Genomic DNA, 27889 nt, shown 5'->3' on the forward strand with positions numbered 1-27889 from the left:
TCAACATAAAAAACAGTAACACTTAAACAAGGTAGTGAATATCAAAAACCATGAAGCATAACTATAAAAACCTTAAATATATTAACAGTAAAATGACAATTTATATCTGTAACAATTAACTAAAATATTTATAGTTGCTTTCAAGGAGCACAATGGTAGGATGGTTTCTCTTAGTACTGAATATAATCTGCATTGTAATCTTTTTCTCTCATTATCTGTTTCCACATAATAGTTGGATGCTTCTGGTGATATATTTTTTTCAATCTCCAATTCAGACAGCAATCTTTGCAATCAAACCTGGTATAACTGTTGTCTTCAAATACTTCAATATTTGTCAAGTGTTACTTCACAAAGTTATGATATAAAAACCTCACAAACTACTAGGGTCTTTTGCCCACTTAGAAATTAGAAGAAAATCTGCTAAGTTTTAAAAGAGCAGTAGTTTGCTACACCATCAACTTTTTTAAACTTTGCCCTTTATATAAATACTACCACTCTATTACTCTAATATGTTGGCATAAGATAGATCACTTTTAAAGCCAAATGTGCATATCCAATTCCAAAATAAAACAGTATTTTAGTTTGCATGTTTTACACAAAATAAATCTTCATACTAATGTTTACAGATTTTCTTCAGAAGAATGAGGCCTGATTGGAGATATATAGTCGTTGTCCAACATGGCTGCCATTAGCAAGTGATACTGTTGGTGACAAGGGATAGCTTGGATAAGAATAAGGCCGTGAAGTATAAGGAAGCACGCTGGGAGTCCCAGAAGAGAGGGTAGCACTAACAGGGGAAAGACTATTTATTGAGCAGCGACGGAAATTGTAGTCTGTAAATAAATACATGAACAATTATGCTGCACATCCTTATGGATACAAATTTAATTCAAAGACACAACACATTAAAACTATGATCACACTTTAACATAATGTTCTAACATTCAAAACCCTGATAACTACACATTGATGTAAAGATGATTTCCACATTCCCTGCCGTCTTATTGAGTCAGTGTTGTCTCCCTCACTGACATTGCTTCAGAGATCTTACTGACACCTTTTCAAAACAGAAAAAGAGAACTTATGATTTCTCTTGTTTCACAAAAAAGCTTCTTTTAAATTTGGCTCTGATACTAAGGGGGAGTTTATGAAAAAAGATAAAAAAATTTAATTCATAGCTGCTGCTTTTTTTGGAAAATGTATTAAATCATCAAACTAGCAGAAATATTTAGTCCTGGACTTCAAAAACTTTTGCCATAAACTGTCTGATATTTCATTATGTAGATGCTAAGATAAACATTTATATAACTCAACACATCAATTTAAACATTAGAGTCTTACTGGTACCACAAAACAGTAAAATGAATCTTTATAAACGTCAAGAAACCATTATCAACTTATAGTATAGAAAAATACCAAAAAATTAAACCAGAAATTTAAAAACAATTATATTTGAAATGTTAATATTCCACCATAAATATTCATCTTAATGCACCAACAATTTCCTGCTTCATTTATTGTATATGTGTGTATAAGACCAAATTTATAAGTCCTGTACTTTCCAAAAACTCAACTATGTTCCTTAGTGTAGTGCAAGTCAAAAATGTAACAACTACAAAGTAATTATTCTATAAAAGCTGTGGTAACTCTAGGGATGGACAAAAGGAATTAGGTCAGTTAATGTACAGGTGAAAACTAGTCTTGTAGTCTTGACCTGCTCCTATCAACAAGGCCTACAACACCAGCATTAACTTATGTTGTCATGGACTTAAATGATTAGCCAACAGGAATGGGATCAACTGCAGGAGAATAAGCTCAAGCAACATCAGAAAGGACCTAGTTAAGAAAATGGAAAAAAAAGAAACAGTTAAATATATATACGTTCAATTTCGAGCATTGCAAAAGTAAAATAATTTAAAACCTTTTAGTTTTTATGAATCTGTGTGTGTGTGTGAGAGAGAGAGAGAGAGAAAGAGAGAGAGAGAGAGAGAGAGAGAGAGACAGAGACAGAGACAGAGAGACAGAGACAGACAGACAGACAGAGACAGAGAGAGAGAGAGAGAGAGAGAGAGAGAGAGAGAGAGAGAGAGAGAGAGAGAGAGAGAGGATACACACACATTGGTCCTGGGCTTGAACTCAGGCATGTCTGGGTGCAATCCCTGAGGTTCTTTTGATCAAAGCCAGCATTCTACCACATGAACCACAGCTCTCTTTCAAGCTTTTTCTGAGTAGTTTATTGGAGTTAAGAGTCTCATGAACTTTCCTTCCCAGGCTAGCTTTGAACCATGATCCTCAGATCTCAGCCTCCTGAGTAGCTAGAATTAGAGGTGTGTGAGCAAGTGTCTGGCAATCATATCTTTTTTTGAATCAAATCTTTCTAACTTTTATGAATCATGCCCTCTTATCAGAGCAATATAGCAGCTTATCTTAGAAAAAATATTTAAAATGTCCAGTTCCAAACATTGTATTTAAATCTTCTTTCAAAAATCCATTTGGTATGCTAGGTACCAGTGGATCATGCCAGTAATCTTATCTACTCAAAAGGCTGAAATCTGAGAATCAAAGCCATCCCAGAAAGTAAAGCCCAAGAATTTATCTCTGATTAACTACCCAAAACAGCCTAAAGTAAAGCTGAGGCTCAAATGGTACAGTGGTAACCTTGAACACAAAAGCTCTAAGACTACACCCAGGACCCAAATTCAAACTTAGAACAACAGGAAGAACACAAAGTGCACTTCACTTGAGAGTCAGACTGAGTGAAAGGAAGCATTAGGGGTACTAGAGACTACTAAATGATAATATTTGAAAAATATTCTTTTCTCTTGGAAAGCATTATGCAAATAAATCCAATTCACTGTATTATCTCTGGTACAATTAGATCTTTAACTATTACAAATGTGGGTACTCTACAACAGTGTTTAGAAGACTTTTAAGGGAGATGCAGTTTTCAAAGAGCAATCACTTTGCTTGAGTTTACATTCATTTAAGAGGTGACAGCCTATTTGTGAAATGTAGATACTGACACAGAAGAAACCTTCCGGAGACGGCTTCAGAAAGCAGTATAGCACAGCCAGCTACAGGCAATCACAATGCTTACCCTATCTGCTTTCTGATGGTCCCTTGCTGCAAGTTTCAATTTCAATAAACATGAATCAATTTTTAATCTCACATTTTTAAGAAAACTAAATATAAAAATTTACAAGTTGGGGCCGGGAGTTTGGCCTAGTGGTAGAGTGCTTGCCTACCATGCAGGAAGACCCAGGTTCAATTCCTTGGTACCATCTACTTAGAAAAAGCCAGAAGTGGTGCCGAGGCTCAAGTGATAGAGCTCTAGCCTTGAGAAAGTCCAAGGACAGTGATCAGGCCCTGAGCTCCAGCCTAGGACTGGCAAAAAAAAAAAAATTTAAAAGTTGGCTCTGATGACTTTATTCGTACAGGACACATCAAGACACAAAAAGTCCTCCCCCCCCCAATTACTACCAAGATTATATATAAAAACTCCAAATGTCTTTAAGATTTTATAAGCACTGCAAAGATAAACTATATTCTTGGAGTCCATAAAAATTTAAACACCAGAAGGAGTTATCGTTGATGAAGATGCTTTGTACTCATAATCTGATTTACAAAACTGAAACCCCTTTGTACAATTACTTTTTTTTATAAAAATGAGTTAAACTTCAGTTAAACGATTTCCTTTATTACTCAACTGTTTTAATGCTTAAAATTGCGGTATAACATGTATATACCCTATGTTCATTCCAATGTAAGTTCTAGTCATTGTATACATGCACAATCCACACTCTAAGATAAAACATGCACATCAAATCCATTAGTTTATGTTAAGAGCTCATGTGTGTGTGTGCAAGGCCTGGAGCTTGAACTCAGGGCCTAAGTGTTGTGCTGTCCCTTAGCAAAAAAAGCTTAACCCACAGCACAGCTCCACTCTGGCATCATCATCATCATCATCATCATTATTATTACATAGTTAGCTGGATGTAAGAGTCTCATGTACTTTTCCTGCTCAGGCTGGCTTTGAATTTAGATCTTCAGATCTGAGCCTCGTGAGTGGCCAGGATTACAGGTGTGAGTCACTAACAGCTGGCTCTTTCTCATAAAGCTTTAGCAAGGATTTTAGTATAACAGGGCTAAAGTAGGAAGAAACAGAAAAAGAAACAATTCCTGGCCCCCACGGAGAAAAATGAGATTTAAATCTTCGAATTTCTGACTTTTGTCAATATACATTAATTTCTTCTGGTTTTAGCTTCATGTTACTTTTGAAGTATTTTTCTTTTCTTCTTGGCAGTACTAAGAAAATGAACTCAGGTCCTCAAGCTTGTTAGGCAAGCAATCTTATTACTTAGGCTAAAGTACCAGACCCTTTTTGCCTTAGTTATATTTGCGGTAGGCCTCTTATGTTTGGGCCAACTCAGGCTGCTATCCTCTATTAATGCTAACCTGTTACTCAAGATGACAGGCATGTACAACTGCACCTAGCCACTGAGTGAGACATAGTCTCAGGATGTGTGTGTGTGTGTGTGCACGCACGCACATGTGTACAAAGTACACACTGGTCCTAGGGCTTAAAATCAGGGTCTGGGGGCTGTCCCTTTTACTCAAGGCTAGAGCATTCAACCACTTGAGCCAAATCTCCACTTACAACTTTTTTGGTGCTTAACTGGAGATATGCATTTCACACATTTTTCTGGCTAGACTGACTTCCAACCAAGATCCTCAGATCTCAGCTTCCTGAGTAGCAAGGATTATAATCCCAAATCTCCAGCATCCTAGGGCTAGTCTCAGGATTTTTTTTTTTTTTTGCCAGTCATGGGGACTGAACTCTGGGCCTGAGCACTATCCTTGGCTTTCTCAAGGCTAGAACTTTACCACTTGAGCCGTGGTACGGCGGAATCAAACTTGGGTCTTCATGCATGCTAGGCAAGCACTTTTACCACTCGGCCAAATTCCCGGCCCTAGTCTCAGGAACTGTAATCCTCTGATTTCTATCCCAAGTAGCTGGGATTATAGGGTTGTACAACCATATCCAGCTTCAGGTATTTCTTATGTCTACCTTCTCTTAATATACTGTCTAATGTAATGTATGGCATATATTTCTGCAGCCTTCCCTTTTATTGAGTATCATTCCATTGTATGAATGTATCATGTTAGTCATCTATTGAACATGTGAGGCACATTATCGTTTTTATTTTCATTTCTTTGGGGATAAATTCTTGGAAATGGGACACATGGTAGAATTTTCCAGTGTTAATATTATACTTACACTAGTTAAAACAGAAGAACTTCAGTTACATTATACTCCCTCACCAACATTTAATACCACCAGTGTTTTCAGTCTCAGCTATTCTAGTGCATATAAAATTTTATCTCCTTGTGATTAATTTTTCTTATGACTAATAATGTGCTTATTGCCTATCTGACCATCCTTGTTCAAATCTATGCAAGACTTTTGCACCCTTCTTTTTGGCGGTACAGAAATTTGAACTCTGGGACTGACACCTCTAGGCAAACCACATGAGCCATACCCTTATCCCTTTGTACTTCGGTTTGTTTTTCTGATAATCAAAACTTTTGCCCTAGGACCAGCATGGGATTTGCAAACCTTTTCCCTTTGCCTGCCAAGCAGTAGGGATTACAAATGTGGTTGTTACAACCACCACAACAAGCTGACTGTTTTTTGAGATAGGGTCTTGCTAACTTTGCAAATGGCCTGGAACCAAAATCCTTCAGTTTCTGCCTCCCATGTAGGCAGGATTGTAACTGTGTACCAACAGAACCTTTTGCTCATTTTTATTGGTTTTGTCTATTTGTTAATGATGCTAATAAAGTTTTTGGCTAATCAAATTCTCTAATTCTGTTTCACAAACCAGGTATAGGTAGAGCTCTAATAACTTCATTCACATGAGTAACAGATAAAGATGGTTGATTCAGGAGCTGATCTGTATTTTCACAGCTGAATGAAGAGCAAGTTATAAATTAAACATCCTAAATCCTCAGGAAGCATCATCTCCATTTGATCAACCTTTTACACACACCAAAAAGGGTTTGTGGAAAGAAGTGTCTCAAGAGGTGGTAATGGACAGAAGTAGAGTTGATGGTGCCAATATAAACTACCTCAGCATTCCCATACCTCTCATTTTAATAAACAGAGCTCTGCATTTCCATGTTTTATATGCTAAACTTTTTTTGTAATAGCTGGTTTGAAAGCTATTTTGCCAAAAAAGAACACTTTCTCTAAAATAATAAATTTTGATCAAATGTTCTACAAATTAGCCTATATATTCTGAATGAATATAGTTTAAAAGAACAAAATCTAATTTCTATAAAGAAGGACATTTAGGCTTAACCTTTAAGTTACAATTAATCAGGCAGTAATGATTAACAGCAACACTGAAATCAGATGATGTATTTGGAGTGAGCCAAAAAGTAACACACCTGAATAAGCACCGACAGGTACTTCATACACTTCATACACTGTTTGTGTGCTCCTTATAACTGGCATTCTCCAACACAATCGGCTTCTCACTGAAAATACTAGCAAAGGGTACACTGATCTACTCAACATGTTTTTCCAATTCTCTTACTTATTCAGTCCGAAGACTTAAATACAGGGGGGAACTCTTAATAGAGGCTTTCAAAGTATTTTCTCGTTAATTTTAGAATATTCTTGATTTCTGAGCACATGCTCTTCCAAATACTGATTTTCCACTAAAAAGTTTATTTCAAGCGTTTCTTTTCCTTGGAGGCTACCCAACTTCTGCCATATCCACACTCTTTGGATGAATGCTATGTACGTAATTTGTTATTCATCATTCATTTCCAAAATTGCATGACTAGCACCATTCTATATAATCGTAGAACGCTTCTATCATCTTAAGCAGAAAACTGGTAGTCATTAGCAGTCAGTCATTCTCCATTCACTCTTCATTCAACCTCAGAAAATATATTTATATGCTATTTTCCTATTCTGCAATTTTCATTTAAATTTATGTGGAATCAACAATTTATGTGGCCTCTAGAACTGGCTTCTTGGCATACTGTTGGCAAGTTCCATCTATGCTGTAGGATTATCAGAACACCGCTCCCTTTTCTGACTGAATAGTATTCTATCATATGAATTAGCCATGTTTTGTTTATTCATGTGTCAACTGATACTATTTGCTTGCTTCTTCTAGCTGTAATGAATAACGTAAAGGATTTCTTGTACAAGAATATCATGTATAAGTGTCTGTGTAAACATGTATTTTCAGTTCTCTTGACAAACTACATAGGCAATGTACTGCTGAATCATGAACTTTTTGACAAATTGTCAAGTTTTTCCAATATGACCACATTGTTTTACATTTCCAGTAACCTATGTGAGGACAAAGCATATGATTTTTATCTGGAAAATACATTTTACGGGCTTTTAATGCTTTTAAGAATTTCTTTAAATGTCTATGATGTCTTGAAAATTTTAAGCATCGTTTCATTTTATTTCCTTATTTTCTAATATTCAAGTCATTGAAATGGATATTGTTTGAATAGGCTTCCTTTCATTAAAATACTAAATTTCAACTGTGAAAAATCTTAAAGAGTTTTACTACTGTATTGTCTAGTTTCAATATATAAAATGTAGGTGGGTTCATATAGAGAGATAAAAATCTTCTAGGGCTGGGAGTCTGGCCTAGTGGTAGAGTGCTTGCCTACCATGCACAAAGACACAGTTCGATTCTTCGGCACCACATACATAGAAAAAAGCTGCTAGTGGTGCTGTGGCTCAAGGGTAGAGCTCTAGCCTTGAGAAAAGTCCACGGACAGCACTGAGGCCCTGACTTCAAGCCCCACAACTGGCAAAAAAAAAATCTTGTACATTAGAATCCAAATAATATTTGTTGTTCTGTATTTTCCATCCCACTACAGAGACCAAAAGCTCACTACAAAGCAGAGGAAATAGTACTTAGAACTATTAAGTATCTTATAACCTAAAAAGCATTTTTAAGCAAGCATTTCAATGTACTGGGATTAAAGAATAAACAGAAAAGGAGAGAAACTTTCCTGTTCCCCACAAAAGAAAAGGAAATCAAAGGCTCATGAAATGTATTTTAAATTATGGGAATTAAAAGCCGTGAAATATATTTCAAATTACTAATGAGAAGGTTTTAGATATACTTTATACTAGAACATATATCACCTAATTGTCAGTACTTGGGACATAACTCAGGGCATCATGCTTGCTAGGTTGGTCCTGTATTACTCAAGCCATGGCTCCAGCTCCTTTATGAATTGGCCAACTTGGAATCGTGATCCTCCTACTTGTGCTTTCCTGTGTTGTGATGAGAGGTGTGAGCCACGGCACCCAGTCATTGTACTTCACCACAGCTGGAACATCAGGGGTATCACATCCAGCCATTGGTTCACATTGGGTTCAGACCGAGTTTTGTAGTATTTGGGGGTGGGGAGGCAATACTGAGGTTTAAACTTTGGATTTCATAGACACACTCTAGCTTTTTCCTTCACAGCTGGCACTCTACCAATTGAGCTGCTACTCCAGTACCGTGTGTGTGTGTGTGTGTGCGCGCGCGCGTGTGTGTGTGTGTGTGTTATGTCCTGGGGCATGAACTCAAGGCATGGGTGCTATCCTTGAGCTCTTGGATGCTTAAAACTAGCACTCTATCTTTTGAGCCAGAGCTCTACTTTTGGCATTTTAGTGATCAGTCAGAGATAATAGTCTTATACTTTTGTGCCCAGGGCTGGCTTCAAAACAAGATCTTCAGATCTTAGCCTCCTGCATAGCTATGATTACAGGTGCCCTGGCTTATGATATTTTTATAATTTCCTTTGACAATACAGAAATGAAGGCACACAAAGGTGAGGTAAATTCCTAAGACCCACAGCTAGTATAGAAATTACTTTCCAGGGCCCATATTTTTTTCTTCATCTCTGCATGTAAAAAAGTCTGGATGGTATTCAAGATATCAACTACCTTTAACTTCCTACTAAACACATTATTAGCAGGAATATATACAGTATTTTATAGTATCATGTGAAAAACTACAGTATTAATATTTTTATTCTACATAATTCCAAAAATAGTAAAAAAATCGTTGAAAAATTCTCAATTTGAGATGTGTCTGAGAAACATTAAATAATCAAAATATAACTCTCAGTCCAACTACATATAATTTATAATACCGTTTATCATCTCAGGGGCTCAAATGTACATTACCATGTGCAAAGTTCTGAGAGGACTTGCAATATAGAAAACAATTTAACAACTTCACTTAATGAGTCTATAGCAAAACTATCACAAGCAAAATAATTCACAACATTTTATGATTCTAAACATTTTATTGTATTGTATTAAGCTCAGGGCCTGTGTGTTGTCCCTTAGCCTTTTCGTTCAAGGCAGGTGCACTATCACTTGAGCCACAGCTCCAATTCTGAATATTTATTTTTTGTAACCATAATAATGTGTTGCCGGTGTTCTGAAAACTAAGTCTATTGCAATATTCCTAAGAGACTTTCTTACCTTCTTATTTCCTCCAAATTCTTCTACAGAGGTCCAGGCTGAAGGGATTGTGTTCCCTGTCTGTAAGCAGTGAAGACAGAAAAGAATTGAGTTTTTATATTGATGCCAACCCTATCTTGGAAGTGCATGGAGTCCTTGAAAACTTAAACTTTCTGATCAGTACACAGGAAAACAAAGTTAGAGAAAAAGAAACAAGTGGCAAATAGTTACCATTTCTGAAGTTCTGCAAAGATGAACTAGGCGAATACTATTTTCATATCTAAATGACAGTAAATAAACCATCAGAAAGAACTTTTATTGTTCAAGGCCAATTAAGTTCTTATTAGTATTCCTAAGAAATATGAGACTTCTAAAGTAAAGATTTTTTAACAAGACTGCCCATTTCCAGAGAGGCAAAAAGCCAAAGAACCTAAGAAAAATTTGGGAATATGTTGCCATGAAGTAAAATTACTTTGTATATGAAGTCTCATTTCTTATTATTTTTAGGAAAAAATGGTCAAACTTCTAACCTTAAATAAAAAAATCCTAAAAATCGTTCCAACAACTAAATTTCACTTGAAACCTCATTTAACCATATATAACCATGAGCTGTGAGCATCCACTCCTTTCTTTATATGCCTTGAACTTTTCTGTTGAAGCATATATCCATCCAACTGTTAAGAAACAGTGAAAGTATGAGCCAGTGAAAAATGTCTGATAATCTACAAACTTTGTAGATTTTTCAAGTAACACATTAAAGATTATAATTCAATATCTTAAAATAGCCTCCTTTTTCATACAAACATTATTCCCCTTTGTTTTTAAGCACTGAAAACCATCTGTCTTAAAGCATTGAGAACAGCCAAGACAGTAACACATTATAGGATTAGGCAGTTTTTCATATACAATATCTGGCGTTTGAACAAAACAGCCAGGCAGCATTGCTCATATATTTTAAAAAGTCTATTTAATAGTGAATAGCTGGGTGTGATTGTACATGCTCGTAATCCCAGCACTCAAGAGGCTGTGGCAAGCCGAGCACCAGTGACTCACACCTGTAATTCTAGCTACTCAGGAGGATGAGATTTGAGGATCGTGGTTCAAAGCCAGCCCAGGCAAGAAAGTCCATGAGACTCTTATTTCCATTTAATCCCTCGAAAACTGCAAGTGGTGCTGCAGCTCAAGTGGTAGAATGTCAGCTTTGTGCTGAAGAACTCAGGGACTGCACCCAGGCACAGAGTTCAAGCCCCACAACTGGCCAAAAAAAAAAAGTGGGGGAGGGAAAGTGGGAGAGAAAAGATGGGGCAGGGTATCAATGTTCAAGAAGAAGTGAATTGGGGCCGGAGTTTGGCCTAGTGGTTAAAGTGCTTGCCTAGCATGCATGAAGACCCGGGTTCGATTCCTTGGTACCACATACACAGAAAAAAGCCGGAAGTGGTGCTGAGGCTCAAGTGGTAGAGCTCTAGCCTTGAGAAAGTCCAAGGACAGTGCTCATGCCCTGAGCTCAAGCCCAGGACTGGCAAAAAAAAAAAAAAAAAAAAGAAGTGAATTACCCGGCTGGGAGCATAGCCTAGTGGTAGCATGCTCGCCTAGCATGCCCTGGGTTCGATCCCCTGGAACCACATACACAGAAAAAGCCAGAAGTGGTGCTGTGGCTCAAGTGGCAGAGTGCTCAATCCTTGAGGGGAAAAAAAAGTACCCACTACCTGGGGGGGGGGGGGGCGGGGGAAAGAGGCTAAGGCAGAAGGCCAAAGCCAGCTTGGTTATACAGTTGAGACCTTATCTTTGGGGGAAAAATTAAGTGTAATAGAATACATGGTAGCGAAAAATCATTACTGAGTAATACAAAGAAGAAGACATTTGGGTTATTATATCCAAGAAAAGCTTAATGTAAGTAGATGAAGATAGGAAAGATATTCCAAGCATAACAAGCAGGACTAGGAAAAGTCTAAAACTACCAGATGAACATGTTAACTTAGGATGATCAAAGCAGGACCTATATAACCATAGTTAGGTAAAGCAGAACCAAACAAAAGAGCATTCTGAGCAGCAACACACTGAATATAGAGTACCTGAAAAACTAAAAAAAGCACTATAGGTTCCTGAGCAAAGAAAAAAAAACAGTTACATACATTTGGAATGATGTTATGTTGTTCAACTATGTATTTTTGCTAATATTAACAGAAAACAGCCTGAGAGTACCACACACATCAGGGGACCAAGAGATAGAAACTAATTTGTCTATTTATAATTCTTTCTCTCATCTAGATGGGGTGGGGAGGGGGGAGCACATCACCTACTACCCTGCCATTTTACAGCTCACACTGTCAGAAGTTTGAGATGTACACTTTTCAAATCTAGCTGTAAACAAGGTATATTCACAAAGTCTTTCTAACGTAAAATAACTCACTTAAGATCCTTCCCTGTGTTCCAAGTTCACACTATAGTGGTGTGGTGTGAAGTATGAGCTTGTAGAACTAGTAAAGCCCAAATGGTCTTTGAAAAGAGGTAACATATGGGCGAAAAGCTCATCACATTTTAATTTTTAGGAGAACCTTACTTGACAATAAGATATCACAAGTCCACAGTACTACATGTAACAAAGGCTAGCTTTTCAGTGGAATTATATGATAAGGTTACAAAGCACAGGAGTTAAAAGAATACAGTCTTCTCAATTAACTGACATCTTGGGGAAATTCTCTAATCTACTTACCTGTTTCTTCATTTTTTATTGGCTTATATTATACAGGAGAGAATTTCATTGTTATATCTCTATACATAGTTTATATTATATTCCACTCAACTTTATCTTTTTTATTTGTTAAGAAGTGGGGAAAATGTTAATATTAAAATATCTCAATAGATTGTAAGAGTATATAATATATAAAGGCACTTAGTTTAACACCTAATAAACAGTAAGTATGGAAAGACACTTATTACTAATATTATTTACAATTAAAAGCAAAATATAAATTTTAAGTGAATAATTTAACTCATTTAGAGCTTGTATTTACTCTGAGATAAAGATACTGAAGTACAGAAATAACTTTTTCATGTGAAGTATGTAACTGTAGATTCACGCTTCCTGCACTCATCATGTGAACTGGTCAAGCTCACATCAGGGAGTGCTAGTAAGTCTTTCCTAATGCTGGAATGTGAACCCAGGAAGTTGGTTAGACCTTCTCTTTGTGGCCTACACATTACACTAAATTTCAGTAGTTAATTTTCTAAAATACAGTATTAGGTTGCATTACTCTAATCACGTATTCTCCTAACACCTTGCAGACTTCAGAGCATTATCAGAACAGTAACTGCATGGCAATCTCCCTGAAAATGGAAGTGCTATAAAGGCAGTAACTGCATCTAATTCACTGCAGTGATCTTTGCAAACAATACTGCTAAGTATTTGCTAAACAAGCACATTTTAACAAGAATTAACCAAGTAGCTACCAGGTAACAAAATGACAATGAAAAGCCTAAAGGAATGAGCCTAGAGGAAAGAGGTATTCCTATCAGAAGAACAAGGATGCCTGATTATCATATATTCAAAATGGCAAGGAATTAGCACATGCCAAATTGCATTTATTCTAGAGCTGATGAGAAATTTTTGTCCCAGAAAACTTAAAAAAATGAAACTGGAAAGAACTGGAGAAAAAAAACTATTATATTGCCAGATACAGTTAATACATATACCTATAATCTCAGCACTTGGGAGACTAAGATAGGAGGATGGTGAGTTACAGGCCAGCCTAGGCTACAGAGTGAATCTGAGGCCAGCTTGAATTATATAGAGAAGAAACTTTGTCATAAAACTCATTGTTAAATAAAATTTCAGGTAGATTCTTAAGACAATGAAATGATTCCCCAATTCAAATAAAGAGTAGTTGGCACTAGTACTTGACTCCTCTGACTCCTGTGAAAAGCCCAATAAGCCCCTCCTAACAGGATGTCAGCTAACTAGCCACTTCTGTGCTTGTAGCATCAATTGTAATTTAAAAACTTGAACAAATTAAAAAAATGAGAAGACTTTGAAAAACCAAAGGATGTGTTTCTTTTTTAATGCTGGTACACAGAGTCACAAACACAACTTCCTGTATTTTAAAAACAAATTAAAATTCCTAAGCTTGCTAAGCAAGGAGAAAGAATAAAAAATAAAGCGAGAAAATGTCATATTTGTAAGTCCTCCTTAGAAGTGGGTAAGCTATATTTTAATTTATATTTACCTATAATTCTTGTAAAAATTTTATTTGCATAAATTAATTTTACAAAATAATATCTTTTTCTGCTCAAGGAATCTTTCAGTGGCTTGGTAATCTCTCAATGACACAAATACAGGTTCACTTAATATACAAAAGTGAAGCTCCTTTAAATTAATGAACATTTCTTTCTGCTCTAGTTTTAACCCTTGGTTAAAAAATTGTGACCTTATAGTACAAAAACAATTTTAAACTTATTTTCTAAAGATTCATACTGGCTTACCTGGAGCCTTATAAATTTTGTGCCCTAAAATATAAATATTTTAATAAATTCTAAACTACAACCTTATGACTACCCTTTAACTAAATTAACAGCAGCAGAAGGTAAAGCCATCCACATACATGGCTCACATATTACATGTTTTGCATTCATTTATGTGACAGTCTTACTACATGGACTGGAATATGCATTGCTGAGACAGTTAAAAACAACTAAGTTAACATGCAAAAGTACTCACTGAACAAGCACACTATAACAGGATTAAGCTGGCAGCTGCCAGTTAACAAAATAAAAATGAAAAGCCAAGGGAATGATTAATAGTAAAAGAGGTATTCCTATCAGAAGAATATTGAGGAAATTACTTAATCTACTTACTTTAACCTGTTTTCACAAACAAAATAGAATTCAAGTTTAAAAAGCCAAGAAAGATAGCTCTATTAATAATATCCTTAGATACTAATTTAGTCAAGTGTCAATCCCATGAATTAATTTATATAAAATGATTAAATTATACATAGAGTTCCAGAGTACACTCACCAAGTTACCAGGCCATACAATTACAACAAATTGATGTTTTTCTAGACACTGTAGACCTATACAATGAAAAGGCAAGCATGCAGCACCATGCAAATCAGACAGCTGCATGACTGAATCTTACATGTTTCTATTGCTGTTCTGTCAGATATAAAGGTATATAAAATTCAAATTAATTTTTAGAAAGGCTCAATTAGTTGAACTCAGATATAAACCGACAGACATAAAACATTTTTTAAAAATTGTACAAGATGGCTAAGGTGAGCTGAAGTGCTGTCTTCCGTAGCATGTTTATGCCATGGGCTTTCTCTGCCATATTTGTGTTCTAAAAAAAACTTTCCTGTCTCTTTTACTTTTACAAATATTTTAAAGTATTGTTTTTGTCCCTACACAAGATATCTGAACGTGACATTTTTGAGATAACTTTGAGTAGATGGAACAAAATGAAGGTTTGATATTTTAGAGGAGAAGGCACTAAAGTCCACAAAAACTGATTCATTGGCCATTCTAAAGGTGGCCACACTGTTTTTGGCTAAAGCTACATAGTTTTCATCTAATACTCATTCTATTATGATGCATCTCTAACAGTATAAGGTCCATAATACTTACGGCCTTTTAGTACAAGTATCAATACGATGAGAATATGAAGAATACTAAGTGATCATTTAAAGGGTCTTACAGAAAAAGAAAATTACAAGAGTATACATAAATACATTTTCCTAAGGCCTGGTCCCTCTCAGAGGGTCAAAAACACATAGTTGAGTTAATGGAATTTTGGTCTTATCATTTGGTCATATAAAAACAAATGTGTAATAAAGTGTTGATAGTGATGCCTATTTCTCATTAAACTAAATAACTTTAAAAACAAATTCAGCAAATTGTTTTGTTCATTAAAATACCAACTTGTGATAATATCAGTTAGATTTGTAATTAAAGCTGAAAAAAATTACCTTTTAGAAAGTATTTTCTTATATTTACTATTTTTAAACCCACTATGATATAACCATTATTTTGTATTAAGCTTACATGTCTACTGAAAGTTTCTTAAATTCAAAAAATTTGTGGTTTTTCTTCATATCAAAACATTTTATTGATAAATATTAATTTGACTTTATTTTTGAACTTCTGATCATCAAACTGGAAATAATAACTCGTAAGACAAAAAGCACACATACTGTTTGGATTAAAATGTCTTGCAGTATACTTTTACTTTGCTGTGTATTCCATAACTTTTGAACTCAGGGCCTGACATGTGCTAGGTAGGTACTCTACTGCTGAACCCATGTCTAGTTCCTTTTATTCCACTGGTTATTTCTCAGATAGGGTCTTATTTCCCATCCTGCTGTGAGCCTGGACTAAGATCCTATTTTTTGCTTCCTGAAATAGCTGGGATGATGAGTAATCATCTTCTTCCTCTATAGAGATATTCTTGCCAATTTTCTGCCTAAGCCAGCCTGGTATTTCCATCCTTCCAAATGCAATCTCTTACACAGCTAAGATGACAGGTCCATGTCACTTCACCTAGATGGTGTTGGTTGGATTAGGTGAGAAAGGGTCATTCATATATATTCAACTTAGTCTTGAACCAAGACATCCTGCGATCTCTGCTAGGATTACAGTGTGAGGTAATAACACCCAGTTTCTAATCCCCAACTTTTAACAAAGTTACAAGCAGTGACAGAAATCAAAAACTAACAAATTATGCTAAAGGAATAATAAACACAGTAACTACATACTAAAACCCTCTTCAATGGTTAGAAGAAAATGGTCAAACATGAGAATATTCAAGTCAGCCACATAGAATACTGAAAAAAGTACAGAAATATTAAAAATATGATTATTCACATACAAAATGGTCTCCCCACAGATGGTATCAGGACAGATTAATCTAAAAAAATTACTTGCTCAGAGGAAAAACAAGTACAGAAAACATGACTAAAAAAACTACATGACTAATAAAAGTCTCTATCTTTTCTATCCAAATAATTCTTAAAATCAGACTGAAATTACAAAAATTACTCTCTGAACTGTCTGCCATGGACTCCATCCAACAGCTAGGTAACATTCTCCTCAAGATTTAAAATTCAGAACAAGTAAGAGGTATCCTCCCTTTGTTCTCCCAAAATAATCCATAACCTATGTATATAATTTGAGTACCTAGGGTTTATTTATTAGATCCTAACTCAAACAAAACGTTTCATTACCAAATACAAAAGAAAAGCAGATATCCATAAAGAACCTGGTCTTTAATTAAAACATCATCATTTCTAGCCACAACAATAGGATATAAATCAAACCTCCATGACACAAAGATTTTTATCCCAAAACAGATTAGTTGGTTAAAAAAATCTTCCATGTAGAAACAAGAGATGCCTTGCCTACAAATATTTGCTACTATTTAGTAAGGTCAAATCAAATCAACACAAATGACTACCTCTTTTTCTCACATTGTATTCACCAAGGACTTGTTCTTCATCGATATTCTGACTCCCCAGAACTTATCTCCTTGATTTGGTTTATTCCTATATGGGAAAAACTCTCCTAGGGAAGCCATAAAAATACCCAGATTTGAAATAAAGTCCAACTTTTAGAATAAAAATTATTCAAACTGATAAGTCTAATCTACTACAAATAAATACAAAACTACAAAACAAAATACTTATGAAATACTAAATGATCCAAAATGTCTCCATATTTCAAACATTTGTTTTAGAACTCAGATATCCTAAGCCCTGAATCTTCATTCTAACCATCCTAATCTTACAAGAGGGTGAGGCTGGAAGACTAGCTTGGGCTACATAATGATATTATCTCCTCCTTAACCCCCACTCTCTTCCCTCCCTTCTCCCCCCCCCCACAAAACTTCTTCACTAATAACTACTGAATATGGAACTTCCTGCTCAACTATCAATTCCCAATGACATTATTCTTTGACATAATGAAGATAGAAACAATCTGATTCTGAAATACAGGATTTCAATTTGGCATTAACCCTAATTTCCAGCCTTTCATTTTGGGGATTTTGCCTAAAACAGCCTTCCTGTCAGATGGAAGCATGCATTCACAGGCACACACATACGCACATACAGGTCTGATTATCTTAAGGTACTTCATTTTTTTTGGAGGATTCTGGTAAGAAAATTCAAAATACCACAAATAAACTACCCAATTTCCAATACTCATTTACCCCCCCCCAAATCTTTTATTTTCAAAATACCGATGGTCATTTAAATATATAAAGGGCAACTTAAAAAAAAGATCTGTGAACTGGTATTTAATAGTTGTACAACAGGGTGAAGGTTCATGTGCGTGAAAAGGGCAGCAAATTAAAAGGATTCATTTAAAGGTATCCAAATATTTTTTAATTACTACATCCAAACAAAGTATCTTAAGAATAGTTAAATTCCCTATCTAGAAGATCCTATCTCTCAGATCCTTTCATAAACCCAAAGGATAACTTAGTATGTAAGGAATTGTACATGAAGCAATCTAGGAACCACCAGCAATTCACCAAGATCTCAGAAAAATGCAATCTTCAACACATTACACAAGTTAAGAGCAATACACTACGTCCGCCTCTCCAGAAACATATCACATGTGAACTACCACAAGAAACCCTAACCTTTACCAAAGGGAAGGTGAGTCTGGAAAAGCATCATCCCCTGAAAATCTCTAACTAGAGGTCTCAATCTTGTTAAGAGAAGAAAAAATGAACTAGAACACTGCTATAATAATGTATTTGTAATGCACTGTGTATCCTTCTGTCTATAGTTCTTCCACAATCTGTAAAGATTATACATTTGTTTCTAGATTAAAATGTTCTAGATCTTTGGCCTCTGGCTTTTCTGCTTCTCTGAATGTTTTTTTCTTACTCTCCAATTGCCTAATTAAATTGTCTGCCTCTAACTCAATAACCTTCATTTAGTCTAGTAAAGTACAATAAAGGTTTTGGCTACTCTCCCTACTCAAGCTTCAGGCCTGGTGTATGTAACCTAAATAGACTTTAGAGCTTAATCTGTTTGTTTATATTTAGAATACTGCTTACATTTTATTGGCTCTACTCCCTGATGATGAATAGGGACAAAAATACATAAAATATAAATCATTCAAGTTTTTATTAAAAAGTCTTGATACAAGGTTGACAAACATCTTGCACTAAGAATTTAATGATTAAGGCAAATTTTATCCCCCATTAACCAAAGTCAAAATGGGTTTTCTTAGGAATTTACAGATCAGTAGTGGTCAGCTATGGTCCTAGTAGTACTTAAAAGCATCCTAATGAGGAAGCCAAAAGCTGAAGAAAAACCTTTAGCTCCATATAAACTTTCAACTTCTTAAGAGACAACCAGATGAGTAAATTGTATCTATATTAAAATCTGCTATGAATAGTCAAGGACTATTATGTTGTAAGAATCTTATTTAAATTAAATATGAAAATTAAATGTAAAAATGCCATTTTTATAGTAGGCCAGATATGTATACCTGGGAAAATCTTTCTCAACAAGTAATTAGCTATATTCTACTCAGAAAAAGAATCTAAACCCATTTTAGTATCTACCTCCTTTACCTTTTGTTCAGATGCTCTACATTAAAATGAAAATGGAAAGCTTCTATTTTGCACATCAAAAAAAATCAGACCTAAGAATCAACTTAGATGATAGTTAACTTCTCCATTACCTCCAAACTTTTAATGGAGAACACTACTGAAATTTGTCTTGGGAGAAGTATATACTTTCAGTCCAAAAACTGTGATGAGATCTCCAGATTTGAATCCCCTTATACACCATGGGAATGGCTTTGATAGATGATAGATGAGTTATACAACTGGTGAAGATTATTCTCCCTTTGATAGTGTTTCTCCTTTTCAATTACTTCTCTCAAACACACTTAAGAATATCAACTTTAAATAAAAATGAACTTCAATAGTATAATTCTGCCACCAGGTAAGAATCAGGGTTAGGCTAACATAATAGTTAAGCGAAGTGCTCAGAGTAATGTTTTACAATATCAAATATCTAATTGTCAGGTTCATGTACCCCAAGTCCTTCTTTATAATCTCTCCAACATTTAAATTTATTTTATTTTAGAAGTATATTTAAAAAAAAGGATGGAGGGGGCGGGAGTTTGGCCTAGTGGTAGAGTGCTTGCCTAGCATGCACGAAGACCTGGGTTCCATTCCTGGGTACCCCACATACATAGCAAAAAGCCAGAAGTGGTGCTGAGGCTCAAGTGGTAGAGTGCTAGCCTTGAGAAAGTCCAAGGACAGTGCTCAGGCCCTGAGCTCAAGCCCAGGACTGGCAAAAAAAAAGAGGATGGATATGAACATATCTAGCACTGTTTTCTGTCTTTCATGAGTAGTAAAGACAAATTTCCAGATTGGTGCGCATAAGGCTTTGTCTACAGATTCCGTGGATCATATGAACTCCCTACCAGTTCATCCAGAACAGGTCATTAGAGTTTTGGTTTACAAAACAAATCCTGTAACTTATACAGACATTAGCAAATAAGGATTTGTCATTTAGAAAAAAAATGAAGAAAAAAAAAGATCTAAACTCTATAGGAAATAAAAACCGAATTTTCCTCAATAATGCTTAAAAAAATCTAAGTTGGGTACCAAGAGACCCTTTATGGTCACACATGATTGTTATACCAGAGGATCAAGGTTCCAGGCAGTCCATGCCAAAAACAATTCCAAGTAGTCACAAGTCCTTATCTTAACAAAAGGTGCTGTGCACTTGTCATCCTAGCTATGACAGGAAGCCTAAAATAGTCATATGATAGTACAGCCCAAGCATGTACAAAGAGCCAAGACTCTATCTCAAAACAATCAGTGCCAAAAAAAGACAGCAGGCATGGCTCAGCAGAACACCTGCCTTGTAAGCAAGAAGCCCTGAGTTCAAAACACAAGAACTAGGGGAAAAATGGAAAAGAATATAGTAGACAAGGTTCAGTAATTTTCATAAATTCTAATTGAAATAAAATTCATGTTACCATACTTACCATTAATGTTGATTTCAAAACAATGATTTTTTTTGGTTCTAGTATTGAAGCTTACACTGAGTGTCAGTACTGTCCCTGAGCTAGTTTGCTCAAACTAGTGCTCTAAAACTTGTGCCAGAAACCCACTTTCTGGCTTTTTGCTAGTTTGTAACTTGAAGATAGTCTCAAGGACTTTTCTGCCCAGCCTGGCTTTGAAGCATGATTCTCAAATCTGCCTCCTGAGTAGCTAAGATTACAGGCATGAGCTACCAGCACCCAGAAATAAATGAAATTTTAATCCATCATATTTTCTAATTTTACATTCTACAATATTAAAGTATTTTTAAACTTACCCAAATGAAGTAATGTAAACTGGGCAGCCAGTTCCTTTGCGTCTTCTAATGTGGTGCAGAGTTTGTCTGGCATGAAGTAACTCTGGGATCCATTTGCAATAGCAGGAATAACTATTTTATACACCAAGAGTACTTTCCCATCCTGACTTGTTGTTGAATATAAATAATATTCTGGTGGTGCCCAATTATTTTTGTTGCAGTAATAATCCAAATGCATTACTGCAGAATTAAAGTGATTGGATTTTAAAGAATACATACTAATTGGAGTAAGCTTTGTTCCAGGAAAAAAAGGATAAGTGCATCTTTCAATTTCAGGGGGGCTTGGACTATGCTGACCATTGAGACGAGTAGGAAGAGTTGGTGGCTTGCCTAGAGTTTTTGGATGACTCTCTTCTTTGTTAGCATACACAATGAGGTTTTCAGAATTGGGGCTAATCTGACCATTAAGGTGCTGTCGCCAAGTGTTCTCTTTATTTACTGGTTTTGCCAGTGTTACCTCAATACTTGCCCCATCAATGCATTTTCCATTCATAACAGACATAGCAGCTACTGCATCTTCTCGGTTGAAAAAGTGAACAAAAGCGTAATCTCTAAGTTTCTTTACTCTTTCAACTGCACCAGGCTTGAATTTATTGAATTCAGCTTTAATTGTTTCTTCAGTCGTAGAGATCATTAAATTTCTTACATAGAGAACTTTAACTCTCTGCATGGTTTCCTCATCAACTTCTTTTTCTGGATCAGCCCAATCTACTTGTATGGTATGGCCCCATAGTTGAAACGTTCCTATAGAAAAGATCAATTTGAATATAATTAAAACAAAAGCTTGAAAATGTAATAATGTTTATCCAAAGAAGCAGAAACTCAAGAACATATGCTTGTTTCCAACTCACCAGTAGTTTTCAAAACACAGAAATCCTAATCAGAACTTAAATTTCATAATCAATATGACACACATTACTTTAAAAGCACATGCTTTAAAGCTAGACCATTATAAACAATGCATTTTTACTGAATAATAATTAACAGCTCAATTAAAGTATATAGGTTTAGTAACTGGCACATTATGACAAGCATGACTTATTTTATAGAAGCCCAATTTTGTCTTTTAGAATCATCTACTTCTTAAAACAAATGTTTATTCCTCTTAAGTGGCATCATCTATTTTAATATAATGATATGCAGTTTATGGTCATTTTTCCATATTTAAAAGATTTTAAACGAGGTTACCTGGAATTAGTTTCCTCCTTGCCATAGCAGCAGCTCTGTGAGATTCATATTCAACAAATGCAAAACCACGATTTTTTGTTTTATCAGTTGCACTTGGATAAACAATGACATCGACAACTCCTTCTGTAACTTTCTTCATTTCATCCAAAATTTCTTCTTTTTTCTTTTCCTTGGGAATAGCGCCAATAAACAATCTACAGTTATCCAAGCTTACACACACACCAATAAACTTCCCTGGTCGAATCTCGTAATTATTAAGAATTCTAATGGCTAACTGAGCCTCTTCCTTTGTTGTGTACATCACAAAAGCATAACCTCGATTTTCACCACTAAATTCCATCATAAGCCTAAACTCATATATCTTCCCAGCTCTTTCAAATACAGGAACTAACTCATCTTCATACATATCACGAGGTATTTTTCCTACAAAAACTTCACAGCCTCTAGGTGGAGGTGGGCCTTCCCAACCTGAAAGACAAAAATATATTTTAAACATTTGAGTATGTTCATACATATATTATTGAATCATATAGTCTTTCAACATATTCTTTGCTATGTACTATTTTAGCTACTGGGGATACCATAGTGAACAAAATAAAGTCCCTTCCTTGATAAAGCTTATCTCAACAAAAAAGAGACAGTGAATGAGCAGTAAGTGGAAAAGAGGTTTTACCTTCAATGAAGTACTCAAATAAATCTTGTGTTAAATGGGAAAACAATTCTCTCAAAGAGTTGAGTTTAAGCTGGGTATCAGAAGTTCACCCCTATAATTCTAGATACTCAAGAGGCTAAGATCTGAGGACCATGGTTTGGAACCAGCCAGGGCAGAAAGTCCTTGATACTGCTCTCTCCAATAAACTACCAAAAAAGCCAGTATGGAACTATAGCTCAAGTGGAAGAGCCGCAGTCTTTAGCAAAAGCAGCTCAGGGACAACATCCAGGCCCTGAGTTCAAGCCTCCCCTAGCCAGGTATACACTAGGTTTAAAACCAAGAAAAGCTTTAAGATTGAGTAGAATAAGGAATAAGTGGTGAAGATTACCAGTGAAGAGAACATTCTGAAAGAAAAGTCAAGAGTTTTTAAGTCAGAAAAAATAGAATGAGGAGGTGATATGGCTAAAATGCACCTGAGGGTTGGCAAAAAAGCAACACAGCCCTTGAGGCAACCAGAAACTGAATTTTAAGTGTAGGAAAGTGACTGGGAGGGGGCAAGGGCATCGGTGACATTATCCAAAAAATGTACTCTTCACATGATTTATGTAACCCGATTTATGTAACCCCTCTTTATAATATCTCAAAACAAGTTAACTAGAGGGTTTTAAACAAAGGAACTGCACTGGCTGTTGGTAGAAGGCTAAACACGGTATTGATTTGAACCTGTTTTTCTTGCACAAATACCACATCACTACTTGTTACTCTTTCAAATTTCTTCCATAGGATCAATCCTTTACCTCTAGCAGTACAATTTTTCTCACTGCCAAATGACTTGTCATTTCAACCTCTTTCTGAACTGCTTCTCAAAGTAATAAACAGCATAGGTGAAAATTTATATGGGTAAAACATATATATATATATATATCTTTCAGAATCTCCTTCTCAAAATGATTGCTGGGTTGATAAAGCAGTTACAAAGTAAGAACTATTGGTTGGAATATTTGTGGGCTGTATAGCTAATCTAAATAACTCATTAAATATTTAACTTAAAGGAATATAAAAGGCCAGGAGCATAGCTTAGTGATACAGTGCTCGCCTAGCATACATGAAGCCCTGAGTTTGATTCCTCCATACCACATACCCAGAAAGCTGAAAGTGCCTCTGTAATTCAAGTGGCAGAGCAGTAGCCTTGAGCAAAATTTTCCAAGAACAATGCTCAGTCCCTGAGTTTAAGCCCCAGGACTGGAAAAAAAAACCCTAAATGACAACAAAGAAAATGAATATAAAATCCACACCTGGAGGAGGACCACCAAATTTCCTTTGCCCATTTTCTTGAACCATATTATAGCCAGTCTTCTCCATCAAAGCAAGCAACGCTGCTTCATTCTGGGTCCCACTACGAACTTTACTGCACCCATTTGTTCCTTCTATATTTTCTTCATTCATGGTTGCAGTTCCTGAAACAAAATTAAACAACAGTGAGTGTTTACGACAAGAAGAGATTTCTTTGGATTGCAGGAACCAAGAACAGTTGAGGCTGCCATGTAATATGTCACTCTTCCCTGTTCCCTTGAGGTCCCCCCCAGAGCTCTTCCCTGTGTTAAGCAGTGCAACTACTTTTAATGTTGCTGGATCACTTATGGGTAGTGGCTTTAGAAGGTTTAAGTGATAAGAAAAAGAAAAAGGAACAAATACAAGAATCAGAAAACAAACATGAAAAGAGAAAAAAGGAAAAAGACAAGACAGTAAGAAAATATACTGCCGGCAATGAATATTCTAGCCACATGGCCCAAGGTTTAAATTGCTTCATCAACTGAATTTTTTCTGTGACACATTTCTAAGCTACCTGTAACCTAAATCAAAGATTACTCATGTCATCTACAATCTTGAAGCATTTTCACCAGTTCCAGAAATAGAACAGATTCCTGAAATACACACACACTCACACACACACGCAGTGGAATGACTTAGCCTGTGAAAGTGACAAAGAATTTCAGCAATTTATGCATGACAGTAAGAGAAAAATATTCAAAACATGTGAGAAAGAGTACACTGGAGAAGATCTACTGTACTTGCAAATTGCATATGCACACGTTCATAGATGCTGATGGTCACACACCAAATGCAGAGCAATGTCTAAGAAATCTTAAAGACGACCAGCACTGGTTAACAGGAAAGGTTTATGCACTTTCTTATTTTCCTGTGACTATCAAGTGTATACACTACACACACACACACACACACACACACACACACACACACACACGAAACAATGGAAAACAAAAAGATAAACTGCTAACTCTAGAAAGTCATAAAAGTCTTCTTTCCGTAATCTGACTCAATTCCCTCATGTGTCAGCAATGGTATTGTGTGCCTATTTAAGAATTCTCAAAAGTGTCATATTCTCATGACAATAATGAACCTGGATCTTAATTCCAGCCTTTTGGCCAAAAGACCTTGGTCAAGTGGCTCAGGCCTGTAATCCTAGCTATTCAAGAGGTTGAGGCCTGGAGGATCATGACTCAAAGCCATCCTGGGCAGAACAGTCTGTGAAATGCCATCTCTACTTAACTAGAAAAATGCTGGACTGGAGAAGACATAGCTTGGTGGGAAAGCCCCAACCCTAAGCAAGAAAGCAGTGAAAATGTGAGACCCTAAGTTCAAATCCTGGCACAGGAAAAGGAAAAAAAAAAAGGCTTGTCAAATCACTTTACAACTCCGACCTTCTTTCTTTGCTTATTTCAATAGAAAAAATACTATCTCATCTCTTACTATTTTTAGACTTCTCACACACTGGCCTCAAGCACTTGAAAAAAACTCAGGGCAAAGGAGAAGATATACACATATTCTTAGCCAAATTAAATACAGTACTGTATCTTATGGCCAGTCTTCTATACTATTATGAATGTGAACAGAGGATCACATTTTTGCCCCTTGTTTTCTTACCTCACCATCAGGAAGTAAAATAAAATGGGGGAACAACACCCAGTGTACAATGCAGTATTTTATTTTATTTTTTTGCCAGTCCTGGGGCTTGCATGCAGGGACTGAGTACTGTCCTTGGGTTTTCTCAAGACTAGAGCTCTACCACTTGAGCCACACCACCACCACTTTCAGCTTTTCTATGTATGTGGTACTAAGGAATCAAACCCAAGTTTTTGTGCATTCTAGGCAAGCACTCTACCACTAGGCCAAACTCCCAGCCACAATGCAATATTTTTACATCATTATTTGATTTTGATTCAACCCTCACCATATTTTCTAGCATTAAACTCTATTCTCCCCAAAGCAACCATTTAACCAGTCTTTGACTGCAATTCCAATTTAATTAACTTCCATAGCTGTTGGGGGCAAGTTCACACTGCCAAGTTTGCTTAAAACAAAAAGGTAAATGCAGCAGCAGTGGTAACTACAGACTGAAGGAACACCACAAGATTACTGCTCAAAAATTCTGCAGCCACACCTAATGGAATTTCAGGGCAACAAGCCCTACCTGATGGGTTCTAATACCTCACACTATTAAGACTCGAGCCAACCACGCAAACACACTGATGAAATCGGGGGCAATTTATAAAAGAAGTTCACTTTATAACCCTTTTCTTAAAACTGACATGTTTCTTACCAACAACGTATTATACCACTAAACACACGGCTTAATTTCACTTCAGAAATTGTGGATAGTTTAGCATTCATGTAATTCTCACCTCATGTCATATTCAATAATTTACCTTTACAAGTTAACAACCGATCCGTATTATAATCCTTGGCCATTATCTCCACCCCCAATACAATTCTGCTGAAATTTAATATTTAGGCTGTGCCTTAGTCTGGTACCAGGCTCACGCCTGTAATCCTGTTCAGGAGACTGAGATCTGAGCTCCACTTTCAGCACTTCTTTGTTTTTGTGAGCAAAGGGAGATGAGAATCTCACGGCCTTTTCTGCCCAGGTTGTCTTCCAACCGTGATCCTCAGCTCTGGGCCTCTTGAGTAATTGGCAGGCAGGAGCCCGGCTGGAAATTTAACTTTTCAAGGCTCCATATCGAAGTTTTGGAGCAATACCCTGTGATTCTTGGCAAGTTTTTCATCATGTACATAAGCGAATTTCCACAGATAACGCCAGTGAGTCCACGTCGGCGCGCAAAGTACACCCGGCTGGCTTCCCGGCCGGCCGTGGATCCTCCACGCCGCTCCCCAACCCAGGGCGGGTTCGGGGTGCAGAGGCCTGGGCGTGCACGGAGCTCCGGGAGAAGGTTCCCCGAGGTTCCCCGTCCTCGGCCAGCGGCACAGCGCAAAGGCGACCGCCCCGCCCCGGGTCCACACCCGAGGACACCGAGGCCCGAGCACACGGCGGCCGACGAGGCGGCCGGAGCGTCGACGCGAGGCCCGGGCCCGGGGAGCCGCCCCCCCCCACAACCCGAATTCGTGCTCTTCCCCGCACCCGGACGCGAGGGAAGGCAGGGAAGCGGGCGCCCCGTCACCCCGACGCCCACCCGAGGCCCCGGCAGCCCCACGTGGAGGAAGAACTCGAGGGAGCCCCGAGCCGTGACCTCCGTCTCACCCGCGGTCTCGACGTCGAGGGTCGACGCCGCCAGGCAGCGGGGCGGACGCGCAACGGCCGCCGCGGGGCGGAGGCCGAAGGACCGGGTGGGGTGTGGGGACGGGCGCGGGCGGGCGGCGAGGGGCGGCCGGAAGCGAGGCGGCGAGCGGAAACCAAGAGGAGGGGGAGGCTGCGACTCGGCGGGAAGATGGCGGGGGGGGGGGGGTCCCGACGGCGCGGCGCGAGGGAGGGAGGGCGGGCGTGCGGAAGGGGAGGTGGGCCCGGACGACACCCCCCTCCCGCCCGCTCGCCGGGGCAGAGGCTCACGGACGCCCCCTCGGAGGTCGCGGGGGGCCGCGCTGCCCGCCCGCCGGCCTCAGTGCGGCCGGGAGGCCAGGCCGCCAGCCGTTAGTAGCGGTTTGGAAGGTGCCCCGCGGACCCCATCTCCTCACCCCGTCGGGTCTTCAAGGACTGGGCCTAAATCCCAGGGACCAACGACCACAAACCGCCGCCACGGCCGCAAAGACCAGTCTGTGCGAGTGGGGGGAGGGAGTGTCGCCGGGGGCGGGTGGGAGGGGGCCGCCGGGGGCGGGGCGCGCGCCACTCCTCGCGCCTCGGCCGCCTCT

General features: G+C 37.6%; 1 protein-coding gene across 5 annotated transcripts; it reads right to left on the reverse strand.

The window, feature by feature from the left end:
* Rbm46 (RNA binding motif protein 46) lies at window positions 1–27832 on the reverse strand. Of its 5 annotated transcripts, none has more exons than XM_090356827.1 (6): window positions 26455–26832; window positions 24022–24183; window positions 22075–22542; window positions 20848–21630; window positions 9527–9586; window positions 741–1836 (listed from the first exon to the last, which is right to left on the reverse strand). In XM_090356827.1, exons 1-5 carry the CDS (start codon window positions 26495–26497, stop codon window positions 9531–9533), a joined length of 1512 nt encoding a protein of 503 aa, XP_090212953.1. In that variant the 5' UTR covers window positions 26498–26832; the 3' UTR covers window positions 741–1836; window positions 9527–9530. The 5 variants fall into 5 exon arrangements, with proteins under 5 accessions (XP_090212951.1, XP_090212952.1, XP_090212950.1 ...); XM_090356828.1 differs by having other exon boundaries at window positions 747–833; XM_090356825.1 differs by lacking the exons at window positions 9527–9586; window positions 26455–26832 and adding an exon at window positions 27716–27832 and having other exon boundaries at window positions 1–833.
* Between the last annotated feature and the right edge of the window lie 57 nt (window positions 27833–27889).

This window comes from Megascapheus bottae, chromosome 23, assembly GCF_031878675.1.
Source record: "Megascapheus bottae isolate mThoBot1 chromosome 23, mThoBot2.hap1, whole genome shotgun sequence".
NCBI lineage: Eukaryota > Metazoa > Chordata > Mammalia > Rodentia > Geomyidae > Megascapheus > Megascapheus bottae.

What these genes read in the sequence shown, in the direction of transcription:
- Rbm46 (XM_090356824.1), bottom strand. Translation starts at nt 26,497, where the DNA reads ATGGCCAAGGATTATAATACGGATCGGTTGTTAACTTGTAAAG. An exon ending in AAGGAGGAAACTAATTCCAG is followed by an intron (nt 21,631 to 22,074) that starts GTAACCTCGTTT and finishes TCTTTTCTATAG; the next exon opens with GAACGTTTCAACTATGGGGC. An exon ending in GTTTACATTACTTCATTTGG is followed by an intron (nt 834 to 20,847) that starts GTAAGTTTAAAA and finishes ATTTATTTACAG; the next exon opens with ACTACAATTTCCGTCGCTGC.